At 47.6% G+C, this 22,382-nt stretch overlaps 1 protein-coding gene across 5 annotated transcripts in view; it reads left to right on the top strand.

Moving 5' to 3' along the window:
- The first annotated feature begins 277 nt into the window (after nt 1–277).
- SCG3 (secretogranin III) overlaps nt 278–22,382 on the top strand; it is a 42,030-nt gene continuing 19,925 nt past the window's right edge. The window contains exons 1-9 of one of the 5 annotated variants that reach the window (XM_077318076.1): nt 278–574; nt 3,436–3,529; nt 7,944–7,996; nt 11,540–11,585; nt 11,685–11,897; nt 16,472–16,614; nt 17,606–17,767; nt 18,289–18,442; nt 20,411–20,527. In XM_077318076.1, the coding sequence (XP_077174191.1) occupies nt 293–574; nt 3,436–3,529; nt 7,944–7,996; nt 11,540–11,585; nt 11,685–11,897; nt 16,472–16,614; nt 17,606–17,767; nt 18,289–18,442; nt 20,411–20,527 (1,264 nt within the window). In that variant the 5' untranslated portion in view covers nt 278–292. Of the gene's footprint in view, nt 575–3,435; nt 3,568–6,562; nt 7,150–7,943; nt 7,997–11,539; nt 11,586–11,684; nt 11,898–16,471; nt 16,615–17,605; nt 17,768–18,288; nt 18,443–20,410; nt 20,528–22,382 lie in introns of those variants that run through there. The other 4 variants (XM_077318078.1, XM_077318079.1, XM_077318081.1 and 1 more) reach the window with 4 other exon arrangements.

The following is a 22,382-nucleotide window of genomic DNA, read 5'->3' as shown; positions in this document are numbered from 1 at the left end:
AGACACTTCTACTAAGGCTGCCTACAGACCGGGCGCCACAAAAGTTGCACAAGGCCTCGCCTGGGAGAACCTCCAGGCCTAGACCCGGGGAGACCCAGGTGCGAATCCTGCCCCCGCCTGCCGGGGAGCCCCGCAAGAGGGCCTCGCGCCCCTTCCCGCCGTGCCGACCTCGCAAGGCTGTCGTGAGCGCGTGTCCCCTCCTCCGCCATGCCCGCCTCCCCGCTTCGGCGACCCCAGGCCCAAAGCCCCCCAGAGGCCCAAAGCCCGTACATGCTTGGAGGCGAGCGCCGTGATGCTCCGGATGAGGCCGCCGAGCCGCGACGTGGCCGAGCCCCGACCGGGCCCTCCAGCCGCCCCGCCGAGCCCAGGCCCAGGCCCAGGCCCAGGCCCCGCCTCGGGCTGCCCCAGCAAGCCGGGCAAGGCGCTCAGCGTCCGCTGCACCACGTCGCTCATCCCCGCCGCATCCCCGGAAAGGAAGGCCCGGCACGGCCCGCCGCCTCACGCTCACTTCCGGGCTCCGGAGGAGGCCGAGGGGGAGGCCCGGCGCCCTCTCCGGCCGGCGTTTGACTCGAGAGTAAGCCCCGCGGAGGCGGGCGGGCTTCCTCCCGAGTAGGCCGGGCGGGCCGCGCCAGAGCGCTGAGGGAGGGGAGGGGAGGGGAGGGGAGGGGAGGGGAGGCCCGGGCTGAGGGGGGACTAGGCCGCGGGCGGCCTGAGGAGATGTTTTTTTTCCCCCTCAGGTTTGCAGAGGCCTGGCGTTGATGAGGGTTGCCAACCCCCGGGCCGGGCTGGAGATCTCCCGGAATTAGTTGGAAAAGCCAACTAGGTAGATGGCAGCCCCTCTGCCTTCCTCTCCTCCCGCTGTAAGCTCGGCCTCAGTCATCAAAGGCAGGGGGAGTCAACCTGCGGTCCTCCAGATGTCCATGGACTACAATTCCCATGAGACCCTGCCAGTCAACCCGTGGTCCTCCAGATGTCCATGGACTACAATTCCCATGAGCCCCTGCCAGTCAACCCGTGGCCCTCCAGATGTCCATGGACTACAATTCTCATGAGCCCCTGCCAGTCAACCCGTGGCCCTCCAGATGTCCATGGACTACAATTCCCATGAGCCCCTGCCAGCGTTTGCTGGCATGGGGCACATGGGAATTGTAGTCCGTGGATATCTGGAGGACCACAGGTAAGTGGATGCAGCAGTGTTCAATGGGTGGGTTTGTGCTAAGGTGACCCGATTGTCCCACTTTTGGAGGGACCTCTGGGGGCACCTGGCAAATGGTGCGTAGGTTGAAATTAGAAAGTATATATTACAATAGTATTTTTGCATTCTATGCGTTCTAGGAAAAATTTTGTTGCTTCAGATAAACCAAATTTGTAATCAAGAATCCCGCCCCCCCCCCCCCCCGGTCAATGGTGTCCCGCTTTACCAAAATCTGGTCACCTTAGTTTATGCAATAATTTTATAGTAATTTCTAACCAGGTTCTATCTTACGAATCATTGTCTTTGCAAACTGCCCCGAGACGGGGGAGTGAGAGGGGCAGTGTATACATCATCATGAAATAAATAAAAGGAAATCTTTCCCGGCTTCAAACAAAGGATCGCTATGACAATTCTCCCTTTAAATACCCCTCTTATTGTAACGGTGGTCATCGCTACACGCTAGGAATATTCCTAACCTTACAACCCAAAAAGGGGACATTTTAATCCATTTAAATATAAATATGTTATTATAATATATAATAATGGTATACTTTTTAATTTCAATAATGGTAGACTTTAATTGGGAGCATTTTGAAGAAGAACAGGCTATTTATATCCCCACTTTTCACTACCTGAAAGAGTCTCAGTGCCTTCTCTTTCCTCTCCCCACAACAGGCACCCTGTGAGGTAGGTAAGGGCTCTGAAAGAACTCTGACTGGCCCAAGGTCACCCAGCTGACTGCATGTGGAGGAGGAGTGGGGAATCAAACAGCTTCTCCAAATTAGAGGCTGCCAAAGACATGAAAAGCTCTCAAAATACCAGAAGATGGCACCAAAACACAACTTTCTAAATAAGAACTGCCAGTGAATGTTCAGGATTTCCTTAGGGACTTGCCATGTTGCAGATGCTGCAGATTCTGATCAGGAATAGTGGTCAACCTCTCTCCATTCTCCATTGGAGCAGGAGTCAGGTGTCTTTCGTGGTATGGAAATGGCAAAGCTCATTGGACTGCAAATGGTTAGCCATGTTCTTCCACTGCAGTGAAATAAAATGCAGGGGCCATGGCACCGTAAAGACTAACCATCTCTAGATAACACTGAATATATACAGTTGTGGCAGAGAAATAATATGCACAGCAATGTAACAAAACTAAATATCAGATATTTCCCGGTTGATTTAATTGGATGGCCCGGGCTAATTGATTTTGTCTGGTCTTGGGAGCTAAGTACTTGGGATGGGAGACCTGGTTAAGTACTTGGGATGGGAGACCCCTGAGGAAGTCCCGGGTCACTATGCATACAGGCAAACTATGGCCAATCACCTCTGTACATCTATTGGCTGTGAACTTGTGGCATTTTCCACCACCATTGGTTTAATGCTGCTATTCTGCATTTTAAAATGGTCTCTAACGCTGATGCGGACAAATTGCTTGCTTCCATCCGATTTGGATGTTTCTTCCCCACTGATTTAGCCGGCATCCGCTTTAAAAAGCGATATTTGTGCAAAATCAATTGCATTTACTGATTTTAGGACACTCAAAGAATAACACTGTCATCGATTTTACAGCCATGCATTTGAGCTAAATTGAGTGACACACCCAATTAAACATCCGCCGTTTCTAAGTTTAGCTCATTGTTGTATAAACACACCATTCACTCCCCCTGCTCAGAATATAACAGTTCAGTTGAATGAAAGGTAAGCATCTGTTCAGTCCTGAACTGAAACCAGCCTGCAGAGAACCAGCGGCTGTCCCGTTTCTAGTGGATTAACTTAGTCCTAAGGCCAACCCCTCTCAGCTGGCTTTGGGACAGGAGAGATGAGAAGCTTCCACAGACATGTGGGCAGCACTGCATATTTTCAGTGCATTTTAATTGTTTCCCCCAAGGTGTTTGCCTATGGCTTTCAGCCATATATCTGTGTGCATAAGGGAGACCAAGGAAATCGGCGCCACTCTGCTAGAATTTAAATTGGCCCTCTGGGAAATCTGGTCGCCAGACATTGCAGCAGACACCCAAAATGGTGCATTGCTCTTATTGTGCTGTAAGAATTCGGCACGACCTGACTATCTCCTCCTCAGGTGCCCCTTCATCCTGGGCTGCCTTTGTGGAAAAGAGGGTGCCTGTTTCTCTTTCTCCATCCTCTTCCTTGGTCCCCTCTCACCTCTCACTAAAAAGACGACGCCTTTCACAACTTTCACAAAAGTTGCACTCACAACTTTTTTTTGTTTTGTTTTTTTCCAGGGCATTTATTGGCACAGCTGCAGTTCTTGTGGTATTCCAGCAAACGTGGGAGACTTCACAACCCGGAAAAGTAATCAAGGAAGAACAAAAGAAGGTGCCATCAAGTCATTTATGGGGCATTCCAGGCAAGAGGCAAGCGGAGCTGGTTTTCTATTGTCTTCTGCATAGCAGCCCCGGTCTTTCTTGGTGGTCTCTGTTCCAAGTACATAACGTGGCTGCCCCTGTTTAGCATTCCAGTTCTAACATAGGCTAAGATAGACTATTCAGGGTGCTATAATCAAGGGAAACAGCTGGAAAAAACAGTAAAATGTTTCAAACTAGGATGTGTTGGTAACGGGATGCAAGGAGAAGTTAATGACATGGCAGGCTCTATCCACAGACATTCTTTTGATTCATGGGATTATTGCCCATTTGGTCCTTTCACATTGGCAAAGCGAAATAACAGTAGGTAAGGGCATGAACTGGCTCGTGAACTAAAGCTCACGATCGTTTATGAAACGTGTGTTTACACACCATTTTCAGCCATGAAGCTTCCTGGGACCTGGAGCCAACTTCTCTCTCTCAAACTGAGAGCCAGTTTGGTGTAGTGGTTAGGAGTGCAGACTTCTAATCTGGCATGCCAGATTCGATTCTGCACTCCCCCACATGCAGCCAGCTGGGTGACCTTGGGCTCGCCACGGCACTGAGAAAACTGTTCTGACCAAGCAGTGATATCAGGGCTCTCTCAGCCTCACCCACCTCACAGGGTGTCTGTTGTGGGGAGAGGAAAGGGAAGACCATTGGAAGCTGCTTTCAGACTCCTTCGGGTAGAGAAAAGCAGCATATAAGAACCAACTCTTCTTCTTCTAATATTATTAAACCAGTAATATTGTCTTCTAACAAATACTTGTTTCAGCAGTCATTGTTCTTTGTTTGTTTGTTTGCCAGAGGGTCACAATTTAGGGCAACCTCATAGACCATAAGTCAATTTTCAAGGCAGAAGAAGGTCAGAGGAGGATTGCCGTTACCTTGAATATATTAGTTTATTGGATTACAGTATAGCAATATTAGTTTACTGGATTACCGCTGCCATGTTTCTGTCTATGTTTCTAATGGTGTATTACTCATCTTCCTTCTGGTTTTATTATTTATTTTTAATGCCTCAAGAATCTTGATAGGAACAAAAGGGAGAATGGATTCTTAACAGCTCATTCGTTTCCCCCAAATCTGGAGTGTGCCTTTCTGGGAATCAAGCTATGAATAGAGTGCTGGCGGGGAGAGCATGTCGTAATTATAGTGGAAGGAGAAGAGGAAATTGCTTAAGACAAATTTACCTTTACATGTGTTAGCAAAATTGGGAACCTAATTTAAAGGCCTGCTACATGGTCATTAGCACAACACCGGGACAGAAAATCAAGGCCTGAATAACTGATCTTGCTGTTTTTGTGCCTCCGTGCTAGATCTTTGGTTTAGAGTCGATGCTGCAATTTCTTGTGGTATTTGTGCTAAAGAGAACTGTGTTGAGACATACCACCAAAATGAAAGGGTGAATCAGGAAGTACCTCAGTCCACATAGCAAATATAACTCAGAAATAAGTTTCTGTACAGTAGGTCACCTTCAGGTAACTATGCATATGTCCTGACCTGGATGGTTCAATCTCATCAGATTTCGGAATCTAGAAAAGAAAGAAGTGTTGGTTTTATATCCCATTTTTCACTCCCCGAAGGAGTCTCAAAGTGGCTTACGATGGCCTTCCCTTTCTCTCCCCATAACAGACATCCAGTGAGGTAGGTGGGGCTTAGAGAGCTCCTGACAAGGCTGCTCTGTGAGAACAGAACTATCAGGACTGTGACTAGCCCAAAGTCACCAAAGCTGGCTGCATGTGGAGGAGTGAGGAATCAAACCCAGCTTGCCAGATCCCTGCTTAGTACTTGGATGGGAGATCCCCCCAAGGAAGTCCAGGGTTGTGTGCATAAATTACTATTAAAATGCTTTTTAAAACTGGGCAGAATCCCTCCAATCTTAAGCACTTTTAAGTGGCAGGAGAGTCATAGGGTTACGTTCACTGGTTCAAACTGTCCGTACAAAACCTCTTCCACAGCTTTTCTTCCCTCTTCACTTTCTCCTGCCATTTGCCCTTGAGAAATCACACCTATCCCAAATGAGAACAAACGCAGCAGTCATTCAGGGGTGTGAATAATTCTACTATATCCTGGCTTGAATGCCTGACTTGCAAAAGTGACACACTGTTAGTCAGCATGAAATTTTCACCGGTTTCATCACGGCCCCTGAGCCATAACAAGCCATGAGAGCTGAAAAGGTACCCCGAATCGAAAAGGCCCGGAATCCTTACAGAAAATGCCCTTTATATAATCTGTTTGCTTTTGAAAACTCAGCTGCTATTAAGTCCTCTGGGTCCTTTAGACCTAAAATCCAAGGAGAACTGAAATATATATTCAGCATGCCCATGGCCTACGTTTTTTCTTTGCCTGCTTGGCTACCATTTAATGCACATCCACAGCCTTGGTCTCTGCCCATTCCCAGAGCAGCCTCAAAGATCTGTTTTCGCTTTTCCTGCCTGCTTTTTTAACATTCCGATCATCACAACGCTGAAGGTGAACTGTGGCTCGGTTGATTTATTATATCCTGCAGCTGTTGGGGTGGGGTGGGGGAATAAAAATGCCGCGTGTGAGCAGAATGCAGGTGCTCCGTTAGTCTGTATGCTCCTCCCCTACCATGAGATTAGGTTTCACTAAACGGAGAAGCTACCTTAACCTCCCGCTTTCCTGTTCTAGCTGGAAACCAGTCGTTGCTCCGTCACCCTCGCCTGGTGTGGCCTAACACCCCCAATTCGCTCTGAAGCTTTGTTTTAGGAATTGCCGCTCTGCCATTCCTGCCCACTCTACGCTTCGTAATCCTGGAAAGTAACGCTGGCATCTATTAGAAACATCAGTCATAGGCCTGGTGCATCACATCAGTGGGCATCACTGGCTTTTAAAATCGCCAGTGATGTGTTTGCTCTTTCCTCCTCCCTGCCTTTGAGTGAGTCCTGTAGGTGGAGATTGTGTTTTCCAGAGGCAGCAGCCCTTTGCTTGTGGGCTTGAAAGCACGCTCCCTGCCCAGGAGGGGTCGTTCTCTCCAGCAGGCTGGCTTAGCCCAGAGAGAGCTGTGTGTGGGACCAGGTGGTGAGCGCATGCGCCTGCAGCCACAATCCCCCTCCCTGTTATTCTCCCTGGCCGCCTCCCCTTCTTCCTCCTCCCACGCCGATCCTGAGCTATCCACGGGGAAAAGAATAGGCTCATCTGCTGATATCGAGGGGTGTGGGGGAAGAGGGAGGCAAAGCAAGAACAGCTCTAGTCACATTCCTGAGCAAGCTGCCTGCTTACCTTCTCGGACGGCAAATGACGCCTCTGTGACTTCAGCACCAGCAGGGCTGGACAGCTCCCGGTTCAGGAAGCCGCTGGCTGGGATCCAGTGATTCTATAGGGAGGCATCGGCACAATACAGCCGGCTAAAGGAAGGGGAAGGAGGCATCCTCCCCTTTATCTGGCTTACACAGCCCCCTGCCCTCCTCGGGCTCTGCCAAGGACGCTTCCTTCCATACCTCAGCTGAAGCAGACGACAAGACCAACGGGAGAGAAAGATGTTTCTCAAGTTGGCTGTCCTGATACCAGTGCTGGCACTGATGAAAAGCCAAGTCCATGGCTTCCCTAAGCCCGAGGGCACCAGAGGAGGTACGTAACTCATTGGAACTTTGCATAGTCATAGGAGCCCTTTTAAAACTTCCTCGGATTTGGGCACTTGCTGTCACTCACGCTGTCCGTGTGTTGCCTTCTAATGTGAAAAACAGCTTTAAAAATCTGATTTCCACATACCAAGTTGGTGTGATTAATCATTATTTGCCCTTCTCTTTGGAAATTAATTCCCAGTGTCTAGATTTTGTGCTAATGGTTTGAACATTGGTGATGGCAATGTTAATTTAATCCCCCCCTCCCCCGGCACCTGGATAAGATGACTGTTTAGGTTTGTTTGTTGTGGCTTCCCTTTCTGGATGGTTTCTGTCATTCTGGAGTGTTTGCTGAGCAGCCTTGTCCGTAGTGCAGCAATATCCAAGTCTGTCTTTGTGGGCTTGCTGTCAATGTCAGGGATCTTTTTAAGCTCTTGCTGTTTCCAATCCGATTATAGGTTACTGCTATTTTGGTCCAGCTCTTATAGGAGGTTTTTCAAATGTGTGTGTTAGAAGGTTTTCGGAGGAGGAAACGCAGGGACGGTCCAGCACGGGAAGCTCTTAGACAAAGGCAAGAACCTCCCCAAGTATTTGTTTCTTCTGTAACTTAAAGGCTCCTCTCTCTGTGAGTTGTTCTGAGCCACCTGGTGCTTTTTGTTACAAGGACTGATATTTATAGAAGCGCAGGGAAACCTTAAAGACTGTGATTCATTTATTGTTACTTTGTGGAGCATGACTGCATGTGTGTGTGTGTGCGATTACGTATCACAGTTGTACGTATATGTGTGTCCCTTTCCCTAGATAAAGCCATACACAACAGAGAATTAAGCGTGGAGAGGCCACTAGAAGAACAGGTAGGTTAAAAACTGATATCTGAGCAAATATCCTTTGGCATTTTTACAGTGAGCAGATAAATGGACAATCTTGGCTTTTACTGCTGGGAAAACCCCAGCAATTTCCAGGAATAAATTTTGGCATGGTAACCATATGAGATGCTGTAACAAAAATTACAGACTTCTTTGCCACTGTCAAGACAATAACACAGCCTGAATGCATGCATACATCTGTAGGATGTAAGTCCTACAGAGATGAATGGGGCTCAAACCCAGGCGAACACTCGATTCCAGCCCTGGGGTCAGGGCAAGAGCCTGTTTTATTAGATGCATGGAGATTGGATTCAGGCAGTGAGAGCCAGGGAAGACTGTGAGACACTCCGGAGGGATCTGTCAAGGCTGGGCAAGTGAGCATCAACATGGCAAATGAGGCTCAACCCTGGCCAATGCAAAGTAATGCACACTGGAGTACAAAATCCTACCTATAAATATACATTGATGCGGTCTGAACTGGCAGTAAACTGACCAGGAGGCAGATCTCAGAGTTGTGGTAGATAACTCCTTGAAAATGTCAACTCAGTGTGTGACTGCAATAAATAAAGGCAAAATTCTATGCCGGAGGTTATTAAGAAACAGATTGGAATCAAACCAGCCAGTATCATTACACGCCTGTATAAATCTAAGGTGTGGCCTCATTTGGAATACTGTGTCCAGTTCTGGTCACTGTACCTCAAAATGTATGGCAGAAATGGGCACCTAAAAATGACTAAGGGGATTGGAACCCCTTCCCTTTGAAGAAAGGTTTAAGAGGATAGGGCTTTTTAAGCTTGGAGAAATGAGGGAGTGACACGATGGAGGCTTACAGAATGAGGCCTGGGATAGAGAAGGCAGAGAAAGAAACACTTTTCTCCCTTTCTCACAGTACAAGGGCTCATGGGCACTCACTGGAATCAATGAGAAATGGGCTTAGAACAGATAAAAGGAAGTATTTCACCCAAGTACTTGATGCTATGGATTGGGCTATATTATCGGGAAGGCACTGGCAAACCACCCCCCGTATTGAGTCTGCCATGAAAATGCCAGAGGGCGTCAGACATGACTCGGTGCTTGCACAGGGGATACCTTTTCTTTTTATAGTATCCCTATGTTTTGTGTAAACTGCCCTGAGCCTCAAGGGAGGGCGGTATAAAAATATAATTAATTAATCAATCCATAGAAATTAACACGAAGAATTCGTTGCCACAGGAAGTGGTGGCTGCTACAGGCATAGGCAGCTGGATAAACGTATGGAGCAGAGGTTCATCAATGGCCACAGGCCATAACATATAGATGGAATCCTGTGTCTCGGGCAGTCATGCTCTCTTCTTGGTGCCTAGGATGAGGGCAACAGTGGGCGTGTTTCTGGAGTTCTAGCCCTTGATGGCAGCTGGCATTTGGCCACTGTGTGACACAGAGCGTTGGACTGGATGGGCCGCTGGCCTGATCCTAGATGGCTTCTCTTCCGTTCTTACGACTTTTATGTCCAGCCTGCCTTCCTGAGCATTTCAAAATCCGTTAACAGACAAACACTCGTAATATGACCCGTAAAACTCCGGAACAATATAATGAATGTAAGGAGCAGTGCGGGCAAAACATGGGCATATAAAAGGACATTCAACTTGCACATTAATACCAGTAGGGGAGGTGTCAGAAGCTGGGCCCCAGCTCAAAGAAGGCCCCGTCTTTGCCCCACTTCTGAAGAAACAACACTTTGATTTCAGCTGGCAGGCAGGTTTGGACGTGAGGTGGCCCTTCTGATGCCCGTTCAACAGGAGGTGGGCATTTACCTCCTGAAAATTCATGCCACAATAAAAGCGTTGCTCTTCAAGGTGATTTGGATGCTTGAGCCAAGTGGAAAAGCAGGCTATAAATATTTTACCTAATAAATAAATCAAATGCTTTGACTGGGAACCAAAGTACTAGGAGAAAAGTGATGAACTGACCACCACAGGGCCCCTGGTTTCTACTCCACTCATTGTTTCCAGTAAAGGCCTCATCCCTATTTAATGAAAGCATCTGCCCCTCCAAGTAATAATGCTCCAGATAATGAACTATCCTAAGCATTTGTCTGTCAAATGCTTAAAAGCATCTCGAAGGCATGTCTTGGCTTGACATTTGACACATTTGGAAGCACAGATAACCCTTAAGAAGAGGTGCAAATAGGAAAGCAAGCGACAGACGCTGCTATGGAAATAGGAAGCTGTCTTCTTTCAACGGTCCATCTATTTCAGTGCTGCTCCATCTGGCAGTCGCTCTCTGCCAAAGAACGGTCTTTCCCAACACCTGTTACCTGAGATCATTTAACTGGAGATGCCAGGGATCAAAGGGGGGCCTCTACGTGCAAAGCCTGTGCTTCTTCGGGTGGAGAGCCAGTTTGGTGTGGTGGTTAGGAGTGCGGACTTCTAATCTGGCATGCCGGGTTTGATTCCCCGCTCCCCCACATGCAGCCAGCCGGGTGACCTTGGGCTCGCCACGGCACTGATAAAATTGTTCTGACTGGGCAGTGATATCAGGGCTCTCTCAGCCTCACCCACCCCACAGGGTGTCTGTTGTGGGGAGAGGAATGGGAAGGGGATTGTAAACCGCTTTGAGCTCCTTCGGGTAGAGAAAAGCGGCATATAAGAACCAACTCTTCTTTTTCTTCTTCTATTTCTGATATGTCATGCTGACAGGAAAAAGTGGGAGGTTTTTTTTGGTTGGGAGGCCGCTAAGGAAGTCCAGGGTCACAGCACAGAGGCAGGCAATAGAAAACCACCTGGGAATGCCCATCGCCTCGCCATATATCACGTGTGCCGTGATGGCACTTCCTGCTGCCGCCACCAAGCATGTGAACATAAAAATGATTGCTTTTCCCCAGCTTTTACTAGCTTTTCCAAATTGGGTTATTGCTCCAGGTTGGCACCTTAACTGCACCTGTTTCCCCCTCCCATTTGCCGTCCAGGTTTCTTGCCTTGTGTTGTTTCAGAAAAACCACAAAAACGGTCTGTGAAAAGACAATCTGGCATACAATGCAGTTAAGACCCTTGAACCATAGCAAAAACCAAGGGCAGAGAAACCTCTTGACGTCTCTGTTGTGAACAGTTTATAGACACTTATTATAGAAGCAGCTCAGCTGGAAGGGAGGATGGTAGAAATTAGATGGCTGGGAAGGCATGGCTGATTTCACATTTGTGTCGTTTAAGCTCTGCCGGGATACGTAGAGGGTTGGCAACTTCTGAACTGGTCCAACTAGCTGTGCCTTTAATATCAGTATCACCCACCGGTTGATGTTGAGCCATGCTGTGAAAAGTTTATCAACGGCCTGCTTCTGTGTATTGAACATCTAGCAAAGGGACAGGATATCCCCCCTCCCACCCAGCTAGCAACCTTAGATGGCTGCCCCATTGGTGCAGAAGGCTGGCCGTAGCCATGTCTAAGGGGACCGCCGAGCCACACAACACCCTTGTTAACGTGCATTAATTGCTTAATTGCCAAGGCACCCCAGGTAGTGACTGTGTCTCCTTTCCGTCGACCTCCCCCAAACAGATCGCCGAGGCCGAGGAAGACCGGACGGAAAGAAACCTCCTGACAGGTAACTCTCCTTTGACTCCCCCCCCCCCTGCCCGCTCGTAATGCCGACTGCTCAGAGATGTGAGAGTGTCTCACCCTGCCTGTGTTATGCGTCTTCCAGAACATAAGCCAGAATTCAGAAATTATTCCTTTGTTGATGACTTGAACTTGCTCAAGTCGGCAGCAGAAAAAGAGAGGAAGGAAAAGGAGAGGGAGTCAATCCGAAGCAGATATGACCAGCAACTCGCCCTTGATGACGCAGATTCCACCAAGAGGCGCAGGCTGGTGGAGGACTATGACTCCACTAAGAGCGGCCTGGACTATAAATACCAAGGTACTTCATCAGAAGCCGTGTTCTTAAACATTTGCTTTGAATGTCTGTGATGTCTACAGAAAGAGGCTCTTGTGGAGCAGGGTGGTAAGGCAGCCGACATGCTGCCTGAAGCTATGCCCATGAGTTCAATCCCAGGGGATACCTTTACCTTTACCTTTAATGTCTACAGAGGAGCCAAAGTGGCCGATCTCACGGGAGAGCAGGGTCAGGCTCCTCCATTCCGTCTGGAAGAGCGGCCACATTATAGTCTGTTGCAGGGAAGGGGGGGGGGGGAAGGGAACCAATAAATTATCTCTTGGCATCTTAAAAGCCAGCAAATTCATTTTGGCAGGAACCCTCAGATCTTTTTTTGAAGTGGGCGGCAGGAGTGTCGTGTTTGTGTTTGTGCGTGGAGGTTTGTAGTATCTATTTGTGACGCACAAAGCAACCCCCAAAAGATATGGAGAGGTGGTTTGGGAAACTAAAAATAAGCCAGGCCCTGTCCGCAAGCCAACGGGAGCATGTGGGGTGGGCCCCTTTATAGAAGGGTGTCCGGAGGGTAGCTGTTTTGAAAAGTGGGATGAAAAAGGGAAATCCATACACTGTATGAGTCAGTCGATAAAGGCAAAGGCTATGCAGTTGCAATGGGGAGGGGACGGGCCATCAGATCCTGAGATGGGTCTAAAGCAGGGGTTCATGGGAACTGTAGTCCATGAACATCTGGAGGACCACAGGTTGACTACCCCTGGCCTAAAGGACCATCTAACCATTGCACAGATTGAGATCGTTACTGTTGGTAGTTAGGGAATGTGTATAGCTTTCCAGGCCGTAATCATGCCTACCGTTTCCAGAGTCCTAGCACCTGGTTTATGAGATCTTCTAACTGGAGGCGGCCAGGGTTCGAAACCGAGACCTGCATGCGAGGAACATGCTCTGCCGCTGAGCCATGACCCCTTCCAAACGAAAGCAGGATGTTGGTAGTCTGTCTTCAAGATATAACCCCTGAAGCTGAATCAGAGTAGAGCTATAGGACTGAGAATAACTCTCCAAGGTTGCCATCCATGGTCATTCCTCACCTTCCTACTGGAGGTCCTGGAGATGGAGATGTCTGGAATTGTCCTAGGCCATTTTTTCAAACCAAAATCTCCAAACATAGGCACAGCACACCATTCAGGCCTGCAAGGGGAGGGATAATAGGGCTCCCCCGTCTTTCGTCCACCACGGCGGGAAAGCTTTGGTCCAAAGAGTAGCCCAGCAGAAAAGGATCGTGTGCTCCTGACGCTACCTCCCGCATCTGCATAAAAAATAGCTGTGAGGTTGTGATCGCTCATCTCCGAAGATAAGTGGCCAAATTCACAAATAAGCAACCTTCTATGGCACGAGTGGGGATTCGAACCTGGGTCTCCTAGATACTAGTCCAACACTCTTAACCACTGCACCCTACTGACAGTGCAGTCTGTGGGGGGGGGCTAAACCCCGAGGTTTAACACATGACCTCCTCCTACCTCTCCCAGAGCTCCACCTGAGCCAATCTCATTTCGTTTCATTTCATTTGCAGGTTTGACACAATTTGTGACTTCCGTCGGCTGCAGTAGAGCCAAAATCAATGAGCCAATCTTTGGCTTTCTATTAATGCCACATGAACGAGATAAATCCACATTCCTTAACCCGATTATAAGCACTAGCCCCTCTTCCCTGGTCCTGTACGTCCAGCTTGTAAAACATATAAGAACACAGGCTACCATTAGACATCGTCCCCAGTTGAAAGGGCGGACTGAAATTACCCCAAGGTCGCCTTTTGAGCTTCACAACAAGTGAAGATTTCAGTCCAGGTCTCTTTTGTCTGTCAGTTTCCAGCATATGTCTGAGTGGTGTCTGTTTTAGGACATCTTGATTCTGTGACTTTAGTTCCCTTTGGTGAGGCTCAAGCCATTTGTTTCTTGGCTTGGGGAAGGGCACGCTGAGCAAATTTTAAGAAGCCTTGGTCTGCATGCCATTGCTGCTGGGCGTTGCAGGAGCCGGGTGCTGTTTGGAACTGAAAGAACGTCTTAAATCATTGCCAAACGACAGCCAGTTATTGCGGGTGCACTCCAAATTCATCATAATCTCTGTATGTTTTTAGAAATATAGATGTAAGCTTGGTGTAGTGGTCAGGAGTGCGGACTGTTAATCTGGTGAGCCGGGTTTGATTCCCCGAGCAGGAATACCAGGGCTCTCTCAGCCTCCCCTCCCTCACAGGGTGTCTGTTTTGGGGAGAGGAAAGGGAAGGCTATTTTAAACCATTTTGAGATGCCTTCAGGTAGAGAAAAGCAGCATATAAGAACCAACTCTTCTTCGAATGCATCTGTATTTCACAAACACTTGAACGTGGATTTGGGATACAGCATTAATTTATGGTTATGTTTTAACACTGTATTCCATCTATTTTGAGAGGGGTTTCCCCCCACCCCAAAGAACGAAAAGTTTAAAATTACATCATGCAAACTTTGAACGGTTTCCTCATTTATCCATTGAGCGTCTGACCCGCTCACATCAACAGAAGGGGCAGCTGCACATACCCAAAGATGCAGAGCGGCCTTTGTTGAAAAGAAGGGGGAAACCGAAGTGGGAACTCCCTGTGCATATCATGTTTGCAGGAAATCAGTCAAGCAGATCATGCATACAGGAAGCTTTCCTGCTCCTATTCAATCTCCACTTAATTCTAGTTCTCTGGAAGAGAGAATTTTCACGTTCCTCTTCCTTTTTTTTTTTTAAGGATCTGTAAGTTTATCCCGTCTCTTTTTCGGTTGTCTTCTCTTTAAAAATCTTTGCCGATCAAAGGATGGACTCCATCAAGTGCAGGAGCACTTTAGAGACTTCCTGAATGTTCACGTTGACTCCATTGTGCTGACTGTACCACTCAAGCAGTCCATTGTATTTGTCGTGTTGACCAGAGTGGGTATGGGCCTAATCATGATGTGGTAATCTTTCTAAAAACGCATTATGGACTGGCAGCGTGAGTCATTTCCCACATAGGAAAGCGATGACCAACCACTGCCCAGAATAAAGTTAATCCAACTCTGTCTAATAATCATGTAGCGTTCTTACTGTATAAAAGATGAGCACATGAATCCCCCCTCACATTTAACCTGAGCGCTGGTCTATCTAGCTCAGTACTGTCTGTGTTGATTATTAGGTAGAAATAGGCACAAACCAAATCTTCCCATGAAAATGCCCTGGTTGATTTCTCCCGAACTGAGGTTCGTTGGAGGCACCTCGCCAAACATTTCATGGACCTTTGTTTAGTCTGGGTCAGGGGTTTGGCTGGAAGCCATTTTAGGGTTCTCTGAATCCCAGAGCCAGGAGTCAACATCAGGGGAACGCCTCAGCCTCTATGCCCTGTTGTTGGATGTCCTCTGGGTAAGACAGAATGTTGGACTAGATGGACCATTGGCCTGGCCCAGCAGGGCTCTCCTTACACAGGCTACTGATCTGCTCCTGAGTCCAATTCAAGGTGTTTCCTTTCCTTTGAAGTCTCTTATGCCTTGGGACCAGTGTTGCCTGGAGGACCATCTTCTCCTCTGTGTTCCTGCACCAGAATTTAATTCACAGGGATTGTCCCACCAATCAAAGAGGTTTCATCTGGTGCATACAGGAGAGAGGGCCTTTCCTGTGGCAGCCCCACAATTATGGCATAACTTCCCCAGGGATGGGTGCCTGGCCCCCTCGTGGTCAGTCTTCAGGAGACGGTTGAAGACAGCTTTATTTAAGACTGCATTTTGGTTTATTTGACTTTTTATGATTTGCAGCCCTGATTGGTGTTTTTAATCTGTAACTTCTAGAGGTTTGATCATTGTCGCTTTTTATGACATTTCCCATCATGTTTTATTCACATCGTATGCCGCCTTGAGTTCGGGAAGGGAGAAAGGTGTCTAACGAACGGCTTAAATGAAAATGTGAAATGCCGTTTGGTCGAGCACTGTTGGAATAGACAATGTCTGGTGTACAAAGAAGAAGACCCTGCAGGGGGCAGCATGAAGATTGTTAGAGAGGATAGTGAGGTCAGGACCTTCTCTCTTGTTAAGGGCCATTCTTTGTCTTTCTCCTGATGAGCCTCTTGTGGCGCAGAGTGGTAAGGCAGCAGTCTGAAAGCTCTGCCCATGAGGCTGGGAGTTCGATCCCAGCAGCCGGCTCAAGGTGGACTCAGCCTTCCATCCTTCCGAGGTCGGTAAAATGAGTACCCAGCTTGCTGGGGGGTAAACGGTAATGACTGGGGAAGGCACTGGCAAACCACCCCGTATTGAGTCTGCCATGAAAACGCTGGAGGGCGTCACCCCAAGGGTCAGACATGACTTGGTGCTTGCACAGGGGATACCTTTACCTTTACCTTGTCTTTCTCCAGATTGCTATTCTTAGGGGCCATTTCCTGCTTCTTCTTGGAAGCCACAATTTCAATCTGTCTCTCTGTCTCTGTCTCTGTCTCTCTTAGTTAGGCTTGCAGTCAGCTCCTGTCTCTGTCTCTCCTCTGCACTATCAAGTATGGTAACTCTTTAATAAGCCTTCTCCTATTCTTAACTCAGGGTGTGCAAACCTTACTTACCTTGTCATGCTTTCAGATGACCCCGATGGGCTCCACCAGCTTGACGGCACACCGTTGACGGCCGAAGATATCGTCCAGAAGATCGCCATGAGGATATACGAGGAGAACGACAGAGGGGTGTTTGACAAAATTGTTTCCAAGCTTCTCAATCTGGGACTCGTAAGTTTCTGGACATCAGCCCCTTTGCCTACGTACCCTGCCTCGATATTTGATTCAGCCCCTTCGCTTCCTTTTTAAGAAAGCATCACGTTGACGGATGTTCCTTTGAATCAGAGCTAGGGCCTGCAGTAGTGGTTTTATTCCACACCAATTCTGCTCACCCTGCAGCTCAACCTGCAATTTGAAGCTTGGCCATGCTGGGCCAGTGGCCACGAATGGCTTTCCTAGGATGAAGAAGCCCCAAAGAGAATCAAAATAGCAAGCAGGGGAGAAGCACTTTCCCCCGAGCCACTGCAGATTATAGAGCGACTTGTGATCTGAAAGGGAGCCGTGCTGGCTGAGCTGTCAGTGGGCATAAACCTGCACAGCACGACTGACTTAAAGCAACTAGGACTGATCTAAACCAGCGGAGAAGTGGGCTTGAATCATTATTCCTTGCTGCTGTTGAAATATGTCATCAAAGCGTAAATGTCCTGGCTGGCGTTGTCACCTCCAGTCTCAATCGATGGGTCATGTCTTAAACCAGCAGCCGACCTGCAAGCCGTGCAATTAAAGCTTTCGGCTGTCGCAAGCTAGCCGCCCCCAGGAGGTTGGCAGCCTTATCATTCTGCAGCGTGTGATGTTGTTATCGCTGGCCAAGTTGCAGAAACGGTCCCCTGGCCCCGAAGCAGATTTCCAAGTCTGAGCCTTGGCTCTGATGAACGAAAAGCAGAGAGTTTTGTTTTTTAATTATTGAACACCGAGAGATTCTGTCACGAAGCAAAGACTTGGGGCCAAGGTCCACTCATGATGCCATTGTTCCATCAAAGCTAATTGAAGGGCAGAAGCATTAGAAGAAGCGATTTCAGGAGTAACTATTCATTGGGAAGAAATTCAAGGACTCCCCCCCCCCCTTTGCCTCTCAAAAGATGGTTTATCAAGTCATTTGCAGAGAGCTGTAATGATAAATGTCATCTCTCCCCCCCCCCTCCGCTTTTTTTCTTTCTTTTAGATCACAGAAAGCCAGGCCTACACATTAGAAGACGAGGTGGCCGAAGTCTTGCAGCAGCTAATTGCTAAGGAAGCAAAAGATCGGGAAAAGGCGCCGGAAGATCTTGGTTACCTTCCAAGCAGAATAGAGAGTAACACTGCAGAAAAACAGGAGGAAAAAATGGTAACGTTTTTCCGCTAATTGTTTTGGCCCACTTACTGAACAGAATGAATCGAAACCCCCCACATACACACACACACACGCACTGTTTTTTGCTTTAGGGAATTCAGCCTCTCTGTTCTGAACTAATTAAGGAAGTTTTGAAGGATGATACTCCCTAGGACACTCAATTCGCAATAAGCCTCTTGAGCATTTGTATGAAATTAAAATTGCCTTCTGTTCCATTTGCGACTGCAGTGCTCCCAAGCTGTGTGTGAAAGCAGAGGGTTTGCTGCTCCTGTACATGGAGGTTCCCTTTAGCAACCATTGGGGTGATAAGAGCGGCCCTTCATTAATTTGTCCGATCTCCTTTTAAAGCCGGCCCAAGCCGGTAGCCGTTGCGCAGAATCGAAATGGAATTGATCCAGGTGTAAGGCACTGTCTTACTCTTGCTTTAAAAGAAACAGACTCTAAGGTGGGCTTGTTTCTCTTTCGATACTGTTGCCCATATTTACATATGTCCATTTGTAACCTTTTGCATGGAGGCTCCAAAAACTATGGATCGGGATGACACCTTGGATAACACCTGGACATCCTCCAACGTGTTGGAAAGAAGGAATGAATTGCCCCCAGGGGATAATTTCGAAGACCTCCAATATTTCCCAAACTTTTACGAGCTCCTGAAAAGCCTTAACTCAGGTCAGTTTCATATTTTCAAAACCACTGTTCTTAGCTTTAAATTGTTATTAATAAGAATATAATGTTATCGGATGAAACCTTTTTTAGAAGCATTTTGAGAACACTTGCCTTTTTGGAGCAATCGCAACGCTTGCAATTTTATTGCAGTCTCACAGTTTAAAAAACGGGGCCTTGACATCAAACACCCTCTTCAGCGTTCTAAACATGGTGCATTATGTCTTAGTGTTTCGGTGAGATGATTCTTGGTTCGATGACTATGGCTCCATGACTTCAGCAGCTGAATGGGCATACTCTTTCCCTGTTTTGTTCCTTTTTGTCATAAATCCTCCCCACAAACATGGCAACTCTTCAGATTTTAGTTATTGCATATCTATCTGTTGACAGATAGCTGTCCTGCTTTACGCCCCCCCCCCCCCGTGTTTGCCTGTTCTCGTACATCTTCAGCAGCCAGCCCAAGTGGGCTAGGGCAGTGGTCCCCAACCTTTTTATCACTGGGGACCACTCAACGCCAGGGACCACTCAACGCCTTTTACTGAGGCCCGGGGGGGGGGTAGTTTACTCCTCTACTCTCAACCACTGCCCTAACGCTCTCTGATCACTATGGTAATGTTTAAACATCCCTTCAAAATAAGAGACAGACACGCCACAACAAGGAACATAAGGAACATTTTATTTTCATGGAGATTTTAACTCATGACAATGACAAATCAATGGGAACCCTGAGCTTGTTTCTCTGCAACGAGATAGTCCCATCTGGGAGGGATGGGAGACAATGACACCCAAAGTGTGTTGTAAAGGGCCGGGGGGTGTGAAGTAAAGGGCCGGTGGGGGGGGGAGGCGTCCTTCGCGGCCCACCTCCAATTAGTCGAAGGACCACATGTGGTCTGCGGCCCACAGGTTGGGGATCGCTAGGCTAGGGTAAAAGAAGTTATCTCCCTTGCCCTTGTGAAACCCTCTTTTATTTTTGAATAAATATTTTTTATTTATTCAAAAAATACACAACATGTTGCAGAGCTACTACTATTAAAGGCATTGAACTGCCGTTTTGCAATACATAAAAGAAGAGAAATGCATATCTTCTTCCCACAAACATAATCTTCATCCTATCACATACCACGTCCTACATCCTTGCCAATATTTCCATACGCAGTCTATAAATCGGAAGACGAGGGGGGAATCACACCCAGTTCTCCAGAATAGAGGCCGCCACTCCTAACTGCTACGCCAGGCTGGCTCTCAGAAAGAGGGTGACCAGAGGCAACAGAACATAAACATGATGTGCTTTTACAAGCTGTGCACAAAGCCAACTTGACAGAAAGGAACAAAGCTAAAATAAATCTGAGCGTATTCCGAAAATAACCTGACTCATTCCAAACAAGCTCTGAAAAAGGCCTCACCTGTGTTCATCTTTCCGTTGCTGAAGACCTTAGAGCCCCTCTCAACAATGCAAAACAGTCACGTTGACGCTTTTCTATGACCTGGCGTTTCCATTTGGTTTCCTAAAACACAGGGCCAGATTAAGACCAACCGATGCCCTGAGCACAGCCCAACAGCAGTGCCCCTTGGCCCTTGCCTTGCTTAACTGACAAGACACAAAGACTCAATAAGTCTTGAAGCTGAAATAAGAAAACTTATTTTTTAACAATGCAGATTCAAGTCGAACCTGACAGAGAAAGTCAATTGCAAAAAACTCGATTAAAGTGGGGGGCAGCAGCGAAAGAGTTGAGGGCATGATAGCTAGAGGGGGAAACTCTGTGGTGCCCCCCCTTCCCTTCATGCCCTCAGCCCATGCATCTTTTGCTTGACCCAGCGCTGCTAGACCACAATGGATATCATTAAACAGGAAGGCGGGATAGACATTTTCAAAAGGATATGAATGCCGTCCTTCTGAGCATGGCCCCATCACGCCCCTCATTTTCCAATCAGTCCTGTGCCTCTTGACATGGAGCTTTCTGTTTCTGAACCCAGAGAAAGAAGCCAAGGAGAAAGAAACCTTGATAACTATCATGAAGACCTTAATTGACTTTGTGAAGATGATGGTTAAATATGGAACCATTACGCCCGAAGAAGGCGTTTCATACCTGGGTAAGTGCGCCTTTGGAACTTCTTCGAAGGACATTGTTCCTCTGATGGCAGGAGTACTGGTAATTGTATTGTCATCTAATTCGACTTCAAGGTGGTTTGTATCGCAGGCAGGCGGATGGATGGATGGATGGATGGATGGATGGGGGGGTGGATGGATGGATGGATGGATGGATGGATGGATGGATGGATGGATGGATGGATGAATGGATAGATGGATAGATGGATGGAAGGTTGGATGGATGGATGGAAGGTTGGATGGATAGATGGATGGATGGATGGATGGATGGATGGATGGATGGATGGATGGATGGATGAATGGATAGATGGATAGATGGATGGAAGGTTGGATGGATGGATGGATGGATGGATGGATGGATGGAAGGATGGATGGATGGATGGATGGATGGATGGATGGATGGATGGATGGATGGATGGATGGATGGATGGATGGATGGATGGATGGATGGATGGATGGATGGATGGATGGATGGATGGATGGATGGATGGATGGATGGATGGATGGATGGATGGATGGATGGATGGATGGAAGGTTGGATGAATGGATGGATGGATGGATGGATGGATGGAAGGTTGGATGGATGGATGGATGGATGGATGGATGGATGGATGGATGGATGGAAGGTTGGATGAATGGATGGATGGATGGATAGATGGATGGAAGGTTGGATGAATGGATGGATGGATGGATGGATGGATGGATGGATGGATGGATGGATGGATGGAAGGTTGGATGGATGGATGGATGGATGGAAGGTTGGATGAATGGATGGATGGATGGATAGATGGATAGATGGATAGATAGATAGATAGATAGATAGATAGATAGATAGATAGATAGATAGATAGATAGATAGATAGATAGATAGATAGATAGATAGATAGATAGACACATATATATATTGTTTGTTTTTTGTGGCAGGTTATTTTGTGTCAAACTGCGTTTCAAGATCTTAATTTCTTTCCGGAAAAGCGACTGGCGGATTAGGCAGCCGCTGCTCTTATGCCATTGGGCTGGTTTGCATGGCGTGTGGTTTTCCTCTGCTTTATAGCTTTAATTTTGTCGAGCAGCTTGTTCCTCTTTTGTCATTTTCACCCCGTTATATATATATATATATATATATTTTATCGCATCGTGGCACGTTTTAATTATCTGACGGCCACTGCGAAAGCCATTTTGTGAGGTGGTGAGCTAGATTTTAAAAAAAAAGGAAATGAGTACAAATGAATAAACATGAGAAGATCCCCGCTGGAACGGCTCAAAGGTCCACCGTTCTGTTTCCGGCTAACCGGAGGCTCCTGGGAAATTCGCAAGCAGGGGATGAAAATTGTGACTTTCCCCTGTTGTTTGCTCGCAGCATCCGGTATGGAGAAATAGACTGCATCTGACAGAACTGGGATTCCCCTTTAGTAGACAGTCGGGTTCCCCAGCATGACTCGCAGCAAATAATAGCGCGTTGGAACTCAGGGCACCGCTGGACACTAATGAAACCGGATTGCAGCTTTGAATAGTGTGGTGTGGTGTTGACAGCAGTGACCCTCTTTTTCTCCCCTTCCTGTTCTTTTCCCCCCCCCACTCATAACCACAGTGGTCCTTAAAAAGATTAGAATTGAGCACTATCCCCCCCGAGACGGTCAAAGCTGGATTCTTCATGTGGGATGAACCATGAAGGACCAAGCACTGAGACCCAAACCGCTTACGGCAAAATGCCAACGCCTGAAGTTATTTCTAGTTCTCCTTCTCCTCTGTGATCTCTGTAATGGAGGAAGAGAGAATTGGCTGGCATCCAGGAGAGCAAGGCAGAGTGCTTGTATTTCCTCTCCAAAAGCTCTCCCC

This window comes from Paroedura picta, chromosome 18, assembly GCF_049243985.1.
Source record: "Paroedura picta isolate Pp20150507F chromosome 18, Ppicta_v3.0, whole genome shotgun sequence".
Lineage (NCBI taxonomy): Eukaryota > Metazoa > Chordata > Lepidosauria > Squamata > Gekkonidae > Paroedura > Paroedura picta.
This window is presented reverse-complemented; position numbering and strand designations above follow the sequence as displayed.